This window comes from Mus pahari, chromosome 8 (genome assembly GCF_900095145.1).
Source record: "Mus pahari chromosome 8, PAHARI_EIJ_v1.1, whole genome shotgun sequence".
Classification (NCBI taxonomy): domain Eukaryota; kingdom Metazoa; phylum Chordata; class Mammalia; order Rodentia; family Muridae; genus Mus; species Mus pahari.
The window spans coordinates 106,034,536-106,046,841 of record NC_034597.1 but is presented as its reverse complement, the minus strand read 5'-3'; the positions used below and the strand labels follow the sequence as shown (position 1 = coordinate 106,046,841).

The 12,306-nt window shown below is 46.0% G+C and overlaps 1 protein-coding gene across 1 annotated transcript in view; it reads right to left on the bottom strand.

Annotated features, from left to right (window-relative positions):
- Dnajc3 (DnaJ heat shock protein family (Hsp40) member C3) overlaps positions 1 to 6,471 on the bottom strand; it is a 36,774-nt gene extending 30,303 nt beyond the window's left edge. Inside the window, exon 1 of the mRNA XM_021203433.2 lies at positions 6,273 to 6,471. Within this exon, the coding sequence (XP_021059092.1) occupies positions 6,273 to 6,354 (82 nt within the window). The 5' untranslated portion in view covers positions 6,355 to 6,471. The remainder of the gene's footprint in view (positions 1 to 6,272) is intronic.
- Positions 6,472 to 12,306: the final 5,835 nt, after the last annotated feature.

Sequence of the window (12,306 nt, the reverse complement as noted above, 5' to 3'; positions counted from 1 at the left end):
TACCATGCACTAGGTACTTCTATGTGTGTAAATAAACCTACCATGCACTAGGTACTTCTATGTGTGTAAATAAACCTAGCATGCACTAAGTACTTCTATGTGTGTAAATAAACCTAGCATGCACTAGGTACCTCTGTGTGTTTAAATAAACGTACCATGCACTAGGTACTTCTGTGTGTTTAGCTAATTTAATTTTCCCAACTCCAGGATGTAAACATCGTTCATACTTTTATTTCTAAAAAAAGAGAAAGGGATTAAACTGGACTTGGGTATTTAAGGGCAAGGGTTTAAAGGAACTGATTTTTCAAGATCAGACATACTGAAGGATTATAGTACAAACAACACTGAGTGCGCAGTTAAGATGGAGACTCGTATGCTTAAAAGGAGACTAACAATAAAGCTGCTTTTCTCCATCTGTGTTTATCCCTTAGGTACATAAACTTAAATTTACTGGACTTGGGGATCTGCTGGGTAAGGAAAGACATAGAATACAAGAGTAGAAAAACGTAAGAGTGAATTTGTAATAACATGGTTGTCATGATGGCCCACTAAGCTTGAAGAAAATAGATAAAGGATAAGGATGCTTCCCCAACGCATGTCTTATGTTCCCCATTCTGTCAACTCTAAGGTAACACAGTTATTTTTTTAAGACTTTATTTTATTTATATCAGTATACTGTAGCTGTCTTCAGACACACCAGAAGAGGGCATCAGATCCCATTACAGATGGTTGTGAGCCACCATGTGGTTGCTGGGAATTGAACTCAGGACCTTTGGAAGAGCAGTCAGTGCTCTTAACCTCTGAGCCAGCCCCAACACATTTATTTTGTATACCTCACCACAGCACCATATAGCTTAACCTTGGCTGACACATGAGTCTTTTTTTATATTCCAAGACTCCAAGTGACTAGCTCATCATATTTAGCAATGTTAAAAGAGCTAGTTTCTAAAGATACATAAAGCAAATAAATTTAAGGTTGAAAAGTAAAGTATTGAGTTATGAAGGGCAGGTGATTGGGTTCCAGGGAATTTCTATGTAAACAAAGTTAAACTGTTCAATAATAAATCCAAAGGAAGCAGGTGTAGTGGGGCAGGCCTGTAATGCCAATACTCAGAAGGCAGAGGGGGAAGGATCTCTACAGGTCTGAGCCCATCCTGATATACATATCAAATTCCAGAGTCCATCCAGACTAGCCTGGGCTAAAGAGTGAGACCCTGTCTCAACACACACACACACACACACACACCACACACACACACACACACACACACACACACATCTAATAGTTAAAAGATCATGACAATAGAAACTGCACTTAACCACCATTAACTTCACATGGGTGAGCCGGGTACGGTGGCACTCCCAATCCCAGCACTTGGGAGGCAGAAGCAGGCGAATTTCTGAGTTCGTGGCCAGCCTGGTCTACAGAGTGAGTTCCAGGACAGCCAGGGCTACACAGAGAAACCCTTTCTCAAACAAAACAAAAACAAACAAACAAACAAACTTCACCTGGGGAAATAAAACCTACTTGCTCCAGGGCATCTCATCCTAGAACACATCTGCCCCACAGAACTGAGACAACTGCAACCCCATGCACCGTCTCAGCAAACGCTGACACCGCTGCTAACCTTATCAGCTACCTTGCCAAACAGTTCAAAGTAACTTTAGGAAGTTATCTGACCATCTGATTATACAAACTATTAAAAATCATGCATTTAAATTTTTCTCTTCATATTTAACTAATACCAAAGAAATCATACAAAAGGTAAAATATACGGTTAATTTATCGGTTTAAATAAAATCTATTACAACTTTTTGTTTGCAAAGACTTTCAAATCTTTTCCCATGATGGCCAAAATATATGGTTTAGTCATATATTTATTCAGTGAATTAAAAACTGGGTTCCTGGTGTTCGCTGCACAGCCGCTCTCTAACAGAGCTGCCTCTTGCTTGCCAAGCTCCAGCCAAAGTACAAGGGTAAGGAAGTGTCCAAACCATGGCTCATATACAGCAAACTGCCTGCAAATCCACCAGTGGTAAATGACCAAGGAAACAACTGGCTACAAAAGCCACTAGCAAGAGTGCGCCCTCTACTGGAGGGGTGGAGAAACCTCATTACAGTGTCACAGGCCTGGTCCTGTGGCACTCTGTGAAGTCAGACGCGCTCAGAAATGCGCTGAACTTCTGATCTGCAAGCTCCCCTTTCAGCGTCTGGTGCGAGAAATTGCTCAGGACTTCAAAACAGATCTGCGCTTCCAGAGTGCAGCTATTGGTGCTTTGCAGGAGGCAAGTGAGGCCTATCTGGTTGGCCCTTTTGAAGAGACCAACAGTGTGCTATCCATGCCAAACATGCAACAATCATGCCAAGATATCCAGCTAGCCCACTGCACATGCGGAGAACATGCTTAAGAGTGTACTATGAGGGGAAACATTACATTCTCAAAAAATTGTTTTTCCTCTTCTTCCTGTTGTCAGTAGTTCTGAATGCTAGATTCCCCACCCCACCCCCATGGGGCCAAAGGTACCTAAGTATATGATTTCCAGTGGAAACATAGAGGACAGAATAAGATATCGGCAGTTTCTCCATGTTCATTTGTGTGTGAATTTTTAATATAAATGCAAGATGTAAAGCATTAATGCAAGCAAAATGTTTCAGTGAACACATTTCAACAGTTCAACTTCATAGCAATTATAAATAAACCTGTTAAAATTTTCTGGACAATGCCAGCATTTGGACTTTTTAAAAATAAGTAAATTCCTTATTGGTGGCAAATAAATGGTGTCTGTAGCATCGTTATCACCCAGTAGATTCCATCCACTCACTATACTTTTTTGAGTTGTCCTGCATGCAAATACGTGCTTTTAATGTTGTCTGTCTTCTGTGCTGTTCCTGTAAGTTTGCTATTAAAATACATTATACTATAAAAAAATAAAAATAAAAACAAAACAAAAAACAAAAAAACTGGCTCCCAGCCTACCAAGGTGGCACACACCTTTAATCCCGGCAGAGGCAGAGGCAGGTGGCTCTCTGAGTTCGAGGCCAGCCTAGTCTACAGAGTGAGTTCCAGGGCAGCCAAGGCTGCACAGTGTGACCCTGGGGGTGGGGTAGTGGTTAGTTACATCTGGGTTCATTAACCTTAGTTTTGAGGAGGCATGCAGGTCAGGTGCTACCACGCTACACTTAAGGCTGGAGAGAGAAGACATCAGGGAGAGTTTTATGAGAACAGGAAATGTGATATAGGTCAAGAGGAAAAAAAAAAAACTATGACAACACAATGTTTTTAGTCTGTATTCATACTCAACTCACTAACTAAGCCATTAGCAATAAAATGAAATAATCTTAATGTGAGAATGCTAAAGATTTCTCCTTCTGTTTGAATTTTATGTGTGTCTCTCTGTAGTGTAAGAGAGAGAATGCACCCCGGCACCTCAGCTCCCAGGAGCTGAACTCACATCCTCTCCAAGAGCAGCCAGCCTCTTAAATGCTGGGCCATCTCCAGTCCCTAGAATTTTCTTTCTACTCAGAAATTCTATTTCTCCTGCTCTAGCTTTCTTTCAAAGCCTCTGAGAAAGGGAATTTGAAGAGTCAATGATATATGCTTCCCTCCTCTGGATTACAGCAGAAAAGCCTAGTTTAAAGGGCACTTTAAATCAGAAAAAAGCAGGCCACGGAGGTGTACCACTCCATTTTCTACAGTATGAAACTGTGCTTCACATTTCCTGTTCTCATAGAACTCTCCCTGATGTCTTCTCTCTCCAGCCTTAAGTGTAGTGTGGCAGCACCTGACAGAGGCTAAGGAACCCAGATATAACTAAGCTATTTAAGAAAACAGAAGCTAACAATTTGCTACTTTATACCTTGATAACCTCATCACCAATTCTAGGGTGCAACAAACAGCATAACCCCTAATTCAATTCCTACATATAATTTATTACACCAGTGATTCTCAAAATGTGTTCATCTGGGATCCTTTCAGAAATGCAAATTTCACTTTCCATCAAGACCTACTAAGTCAGAAGTTCTGTAAGTGTGCACAGACTCTTACAAGTGATCCATGTGAGACTCTGACATACAATCAAGCTAGAGAACCACTGTTTGGGGAGGAAAAGCAGGTTTTGGTATTTGAGGATTTTTGTTTTTTGTTCTGTTTGGTTTGGGGGAGGGTTGGTTGGTCTTGGGTTTTTTTGTTTTGGGTTTATTTTTAGACAAAGTATCCTACCGTAGCTCAGAGTGGCCTAGCACTCAGGGTATAACTCAGGTTAGTCTTTAATTGATGGCAATCCTCCTGCCTTAGCATCTTGATTGCTGAAATCACAGGTATGAGCCAGCACACCTAGGAAGACCATGACACTGAGCCTGCCAGGAAATCNCCTCCCTGCCACTTTCTATTGGTAACTTAAAATGCTGATTTTGCTCGACTGCCCGACTTTAAAATGTTTGAAATGAACGCTATCAACAATTTCCTGTTCCCACTTCATACAGAGGTAAATTTTATTTTTAAAGATTTTATTTACTCTGTAAACACACACATACACACACAAGGGCTCATGTGTGTGCATGTGTTCTCTCATTCTCTCATACCCCACCTCTCTCCCTCTCTCCCCACACACACCCCTCTTTGGGTGCTTGTGGAACCAGAAGACTCTTAGAGGGTGTGAGTAATTACAACTAACTCACAGCATCCTGATCTGGTACTGTGAATGCAACTCCAGTCTCCTGCAACACCAACAACACACGAACCAACAACACACGAACCATTTCTCCAGTCCCAAGATAAATTTTCCTTAAGCTCTTGGAACCCCAGCTCCCAGATGTGTAACACAGAGACTATCACATATCTCTGTGGAATAAGAGCTGGCTTACAGAAATGCTCTTTCCCTCTCCATCAATCACCTGCCATTCTGCACAGGTAATACTCCTGGAAAAGCGACACCGGCTTTCCCCTGAGGGGCCATGAGTACTTTTCTGACAGGAAAACTCAGTTTTCTTATGGAAAAAACACAGTAGAGAAATGAAATGCTAAAAGTCCTAATCTTGCAAAGAACAGAAACTTGAATAAGGTGCTTGATCTACAAGCTACTGGATAAGGTAAGGCAAACAAAAATAAGCACTTCTGTATCTGGAGAATAAATTAAATTGACACTAAACATAGCATAGACAACTTTCTCTTAAATAACTAAAATAAGTCACTAATGATAACTGGGAACGATCAATGCAGATGGAAAGAATGAGAAAATGAAAGAAAGTTAGAACATATGACCCATATTAAAGTGGTCCAGGCCTTCAAATTCCAATCCCCTCACTTCTGAGGCTGGCTCCAACATCAAAATATTGGTCTCAATATTGCCACAATACACATTCTGATTTGGGGTTCAAAGAACGCATGGTGATCAGGAAGCCAAAACCAACAAAAGCTGGTTTAAGGGAGATGTAAAAACCTGAGCATGTTTTTTAAAAACAAAGAAACCCGCATAGACTTTTATGATGGTTTCATCATAAACTACTCCCAATTTCTGTTCCTCAATCCCTCCAAATGGAATATTCAATTGTTTACTCTTTCCTTGACAACTATCCCCGGACTTACAGGAATGAGTACAGAGCAGTGCCCAGGACAGATGTCACTACAGCACAGTAACCAAGTTGGGAAGTTCAATGGGCATTTGGGGCTTCAATGTTTAACTCCTCCCCGCTCTGACACCCAAGATGGGACAGGCCTCTATTTTTTGCTATTCTGTTGGGAGTAGCCAACATTCCAGTCTGGAGCCCAGGGTGAAACGTAAGCGCTATTTTTTTTTAAGGAGACCTTTTTTGCGATGACTAGAAAAAGTAGCACCGCGGGGTGGGGGGAGTTGCATGACGCCTTGCTGGGAACTGTGAAGGCACAGACAGCCCAGCAAGTTAGGCGCTGGGAGCTCCGAGCCCAGGAGGACTTCTCCAGGCACCAGCCAAGTTGCGTGCCCGACGCGGGGTCGTGAGGGGATGGGACTGGCTTCGGGACCGGCCCTGGCCGGTCACTCCGGAACCGGGACCCGTCCCGTGCATGCCGCCGTTTCGCCGCCTCCCGGCACCCCCGATCTAGTGTCCCCCCGGGCGCCGGACTCCCGGCTGCGCTGGCCCAGGCCGCCGAAACCGGCCTCGCGCGCGGCCCGCCAGTCCCGCCTCTCAGCACACGGAACCGGAACCGGGCTCCGACCCAGCCTCGAGCCCCGGAGCGCCGCTCCCGGCCGGGACCAGGACCCGAAGCCCGCCCCGGGAGCAGGGCGGGACTCACCTTCGTACTGCAGGTCCACCAGGACCAGCAGGAACGGGAACACCGCGCCCAGCCGGCTGCCCACAGAGCCGGGGGCCACCATGTCCAAGGGCGCCTGAGCCGAAGAGCAGGAAGGTGCGCGGCCCAGCAGCCCGCGCGGCCAACAGCCCGCAGCGAAGCGACCGCCGTCCGCTCGCTCGGTCAGCGCTCGGGCCTCAGCGGCGGCTGGCGCCCGGCGGCGGAAAACAGCGGTGGGCGGGGCCCGAGGACGCCACGCCCCGGGCGCCGCCGCCGCCCAATCGCCTTCCTCCTGGCCACGGAGCGGCCCAGCTCGCCTGGGTCGTGGTTGGCGCTGATTGGCTGTGGGGGCTGGCGCCCCGCCCCGCCTCTGATAGGATAACGTGGAAGCACAAGACGAGGCTGCGTCCGCCGGTCGTGGAGCTGTCAGCGGGCTCCAAACCGCCGCCGAGCGCCGAGGAGGAAGAGGCTGGGGAGGCCGGGCTGCGGCCGCCGAGTCCGCATGCGCGGGCCCACAGCCCTTCTGGGCCGGCCTCGCGGGCTGGCTTGGCAGGGGCGGCAGGTTCCTGGAGCGAGCCCAGGTTCCTTCGGGTAGTGTTGGGGGATAAGGCGCCGCCGCCTGGGCTGGCAAGGCCAGAGAGTCTCAGGAAGTCTCCAGGGACGTCCGAGAGAGACGACTGGACTTCTTGAATGAAATGGAGGAGAAACCCAAATAGCCACTCCGTGGGTGAAAAGGGGAAAAGTTTATTCCGAACTGCGAAGGCTGTCTCTCGGGAAAGCAGAGAGAAGCGCTGTGCGGGCTGGGGTGGTAGTGGGGATTTATCTCCTGAGTTATATGGGACCAGGACGAGCTAATAGACCCCACAGTCATAAGTTAATGGAAGGGCCACAAGTCCCTTTTCCCAGAGATAGGAGAATGACTCCACTTAGCAAGTAGAAACTACCTTCACACACACACACACACCCGTGGGAATGCTGGCTTATGTCTAGATGCCCTACCTGGGGAAAGGAATTTCTTGGGGGATCTGACACTGTTGAGGTCTGCTAGTGAATCAGAGAGGCAAGAGCCAATCTACCAAAGTCTTACAGTTGGTCTGGGTGGCTCTCTTAAAATCCGCAGTCCTCTCAGAGTCTCTCCAAAGAAACTTCCAGAATTACTTTTTTTTTTTTTTTTTTAGGTTGACTTAATGGTTTCCGGGACTATTTCCTGCCCTAGACCAAGTATCTATTGATGTGTCCTTGAAATGCTTCCAGTGCCTTTAGCTCACCCTACATAACAGAGCCCCTGCCCGTTTCTTGCTCAGTCTTCAATATTAGCCCTCTGCTTTCCCAAGCAATGGCCTTAGTTTGGAATAAACTTTTCTCTTATACACCCACGGGGTGACTATTTGGGTTTCTTTACTGTGCCTGTTTCAAAGAGATAAGAACTTGAACAAGATTGACGTTAAATTAGTCAGGTAGATTTGACCATAGCTGCTCTGTTTGAACATATGGACACTATATGGCAGCAACGTTTTACACGTAGTTAAATAATGTGGGTTTGTTGTTCAAAGCTTTTGCTACCTTAGTGTTACTTCGTGCTTACAAGGACTTAACATATTATGATGACTTTTGAATGAAGAAAGATGTGGCTGCTCTTAGGTATGGTGGAGGAGAAAGTTTATTGTAGGTAAAAGGGAGATAAAGTCATCTGGGAGAGTGGACATGGTCTTGAGCTGTGTGAGAAAAGGGGGAGGGGAACCAGGTGCAGCAGCCAAGAGGGCAGAAGGTTACCAAAAAGAAAAAGAAAGATGGCTAACCAAAGTGGCTTGGGTGACATAGGGAGGAGCCTCTGGAGGAAGGGAACCCTAAGCTGAAGAGTTCTGGGTAAAGGGCTGGACTCGCCTGCCATAGCTACAACACATAGGGACTGAGGGATGTTGGGAGAACTTTGCTATGTTAAATAGGACCTCAGCCATTTGTCCCAAATTTGAGACCTAACATATTTGTGATTTCCTGAAGATACACCACAAAGGGTGAAAAAAGAAAGGTCTTGTTCTGTTCCAAACAAATAGAATGTAAAGGAAACGGTTTGTGGTTGGAAGAAATGAGACCCTTGTGAGCCCTGGCGGAAAGCACACTATTTAGATTCAGGGAATCGGGGCTGTATCACTTGTCCTCATCTGTAGACTGGGTATAACCCCAAACCCTCAACAGTGAAGCTTTATGAAGCAGGTTAACATTCCTGTAAACTATAGTAGTGGCCTACAGATGCTTCTCTTTAACAGAAGCAAAATAAAGAAGCCTCAGGTCTTGTTGAAATGTGTTTGAGACACACACAGACACATGGCTCACAAGGTAAAGTGCAAAGGCGGTAGACAAGTGCACTGCCCTCGAGTGAAGACCCTACACAGTGAGGATCTTCTGGCCAAAGGAACCAACAAAACATTGAAGTATCTTGAATAAGAAAAAGTGAAAACAATTCTGTATGATCCCTAGATGTGGCTTATGCTTCTGGCCTTAAAAAGAAGAACTGAGGGCTGGTGAGATGGCTCAGTGGGTAGGAGCGCCCGACTGCTCTTCCAAAGGTTCAAATCCCAGCAACCACATGGTGGCTCACAACCATCCGTAACGAGGTCTGACGCCCTCTTCTGGAGTGTCTGAAGACAGCTACAGTGTACTTACATAAATAAATAAATCTTAAAAAAAAAAAAAAATGAAAAGTTTCCTAAGGAGAGGAATTGTTTTTTAAAACAAAATATTTGTGTTATAGACTGTAAATAGCAAGGAGTGCTGAGAGCCTCTGAACATTCACTGAGCAACCACCTAAAACTTCTGTATGTAAGAACTACAGCACACAACGCATCCCTTGAGGAAAGATGGTTTTACAAAAAACAACGTCTACTGCTTCTCTCTTGGCTGTGACCTGACAAGGAAGAAAGGCTTGATTGGCTCACAGTTGCAGAGGATATCAGTGCATCAAGCAGGGAGTGCTTGGCAGCTGCGGTAATGAAAGCCTGCAGAATACCGTCCTCGGTCATCTTGTGGAATTAGGAAGCAGAGATGGGACCGGCAGCAGGGCTGCGCTGTAACTGTCAAGGCCCTAAAAGCCCTGAAAACCTACATTAGCCAGCTAGGCCCTATGTGCCAGAGGCTCTACACCCTCCCAAAATGGCACTGCAGCAGGGGACCAGGTGCTCAAAGTACAATGATGTAACCTGGCGGCAAGAGGTAGAAAGCAAGCTCCACCTCCAAGGATGATGTCACATCCGGCTAAGCCCATGGACAGGTCAAAGTACTGGGCATGAAATGCAATCAATAGGTGGAACCTAGTGAAACACAATCCAGTATGCTCAGGGGGAAGGAGGGGTGGAGGAGTAGGATGAAGAACAGGAGGTGGAGAAGGTAGAGGAGGAGGCCAAGGGGAAGTTGCCCTTCACTGCCTCTGTCCAGTGTCACAGGAGCATCACATTGTCTAACTGGCATTGAAACCCAATCACAACTCAGTGTTGTGATTGCTCTCTATTCCTCTCCACCATAAACAAGAACCTGTTCAACCAAGCCATCTTGAGCCAGGACTATCTTATCAGGGACCTTTTAGGCTGTCAGAAGTAGTCTAAATATTATATTGAAAGCAGGAAGTTACCAAAGGGTTTCAAGCAAGGAACTTACCTCATTGGAGTGTTTGTTGACAGATTTTAGAGGTCAAGCAATGTGACTGGGAGATTATCACACTAAACTGAACAGAAGAGGAAAAACAGACACAGCAGTAGAGACAGAAGCAAGCTAAACTGCAGAACTTACACGAAACAAATGGTAACAAATAGGGATCAGACTGCTGAAAGGATCAGGAATACTACCTACACTAGTTTAGGTAACTAGGTATTATCATTTGCTAATATCTGGTTTAGGTAAGGGAAGACAAAATAAAAATTGCTAGTAATTTTTAGCCGTATTATTTGAAATGCTTCTTAGACATTGTCTTAGTGTGTTACTGCTGTGAACAGACACCATGACCAAGGCAACTCTTATAAGGACAACACTTAATTGGGGCTGGCTTACAGGTTCAGAGGTTCAGTCCATTATCATCAAGTTTGGGAACATGGCAGCATCCAGACAGGCATGGTGCAGGAGGAGCTGAGAGTTCTATATCTTCATCTGTAGCTAAGAAGCTTCAAAGTGCTAGCAGTGCTAGCAGAATCCTGGCTTCCAGGCAGCTAGGATGAGGGTCTTAAAGCCCACACCCACAGTGACTCACTTATACCAACAAGGCCACACCTTCTAAAAGTGCCACTCCCTAGGCCGAGCATATACAAACCATTGCAGACATCAAAGTAGAAATATAAGGTAGATGGTTATTCTGCATTTGGAGTTGAGAGAAGACAACAGAGAAGAGGGATTTTACAATCATGAAACGTGAGTGGATGAGCTCACCTGAAGACAAGGTATAAAGAGAACCAAACAGAACTGTGGGGGTGGGAGGGAGGGAGAGGAGTAGGGCAACAGCACCCAGGACAGAGCAAAAGATGGAGAGACTGCAAGATGGACCCAGATTGGAAGGAAAACCAAGGAGGGTGTATATCCCACATAAAGGAAGACTGGTGTGGATCTGAAAAGAGGAAGCTGAGAGGCTAAGACAGGAAGGGCAGGGAGACAGAGGATTGCTGACTTTGACCAAGGAGTCTCAGGGTTAAGAACAAAAGCCAACTAAGCCCAATGGGACACAGCAAGAGCTGATCAGATGAATGCAGCAAACAGACCTCTAAGAAGGATGTTGACAATTTGAAATTTTCCATAATAAAACCGTTGTTGCTTAAGGAGTACTAAGAGTCTGCTTCAAATGCAAACAGCGATGAGCTTATCCTGAGAGGGTGAGAGGGGTGAAAATCTATTTTCTCCTCCCTCCCACCCCCGGTAGATTTTATAGTATATCTTACAGTGTCTGTGATCTATCTGATAGGGATTCTCAGGGACAGAGAATGAGTATTGCCCTTTCTTCAGAGTTGATCCTTGGGAGTGGGGGCTCATGATTAGGAAAGCTGATTGCTAGGGGAGAAGTCCTATTTCCAGTGGTGCGGCCACAGGTAAGTTACCACTGCTCAAGTAAACACACCCCCTGGGTGCCTGTGCACAGAAAGACGTGAGGACAGGCAGGAAGCAGGACTAGGAGAGTCCTGAGAGGACAGACATCTGTGGGAGTGAGATCAAAGCACCGTACGTGTGTGCGCCTGTGTGGTTGTGTGTGTGCCCATGTGCACTTGTGTGTGTACATATTTGTGTGTGTGCCTGTGAGGTTGTGTGTGAGTGCAAGTGTGACTGCATGTGTGTGTGTCTGTTTGGTTGTGTGTATGTGTGCATGTGTGTATGCATGTGCGCGCCTGCGTGCGTGCGCGAGTGTGGTTATGCAGATATGGCAAGTGGCTCCTGGAGAGCTCAAAGGTGCCTATATCAGGAAGGTGAAACCCTAGATGTATTCTGGGCTATATACCCCATGGTACCCATTTAATTCTAGGCAGAGCAACCACTCGACCTCTGAGTTCTCTATGCCTACATTATCACATGCTGGACACAGAGGGTAAAGGGTTACTTGCCCGGAGCCACCCAAGGGCCACCCGAGGCCAATTCTGCCTCTTGATTAGGCACAACTTTTTTTTTTTTTTAAATTGGGCAGTGGTGGAGTACGACTTCATTCCCAGCAGGCAACTCTGTGACTTGAGGCTAGTCCAGTCCACAAAACAATGTCCAGGACAGCCAGAGCTACACAGAGAAACCCTGCATCTTGGTCATATCTACTGACTCCCTCCAACACCCCGTTCCCTGGCTCTCACAATACAGCTCCCCCACAGCTTCATGCCTTTTCTATTTTCTTCATAACTCACTGAGTCCAATTAACAATGCCTATATTTACACAGGCATTAGGCTATCCACTAGAGCCACAACCTCAAAGAAAGTAACTCTCACTTCCCAAGTCATGAACTGCTAACAGCTCCTCAACTAGGATTGGGAGCTCTCCCTGTTCCATGATTTGATTGTTGCTGGCTCTATCTTGGCAAGTCAT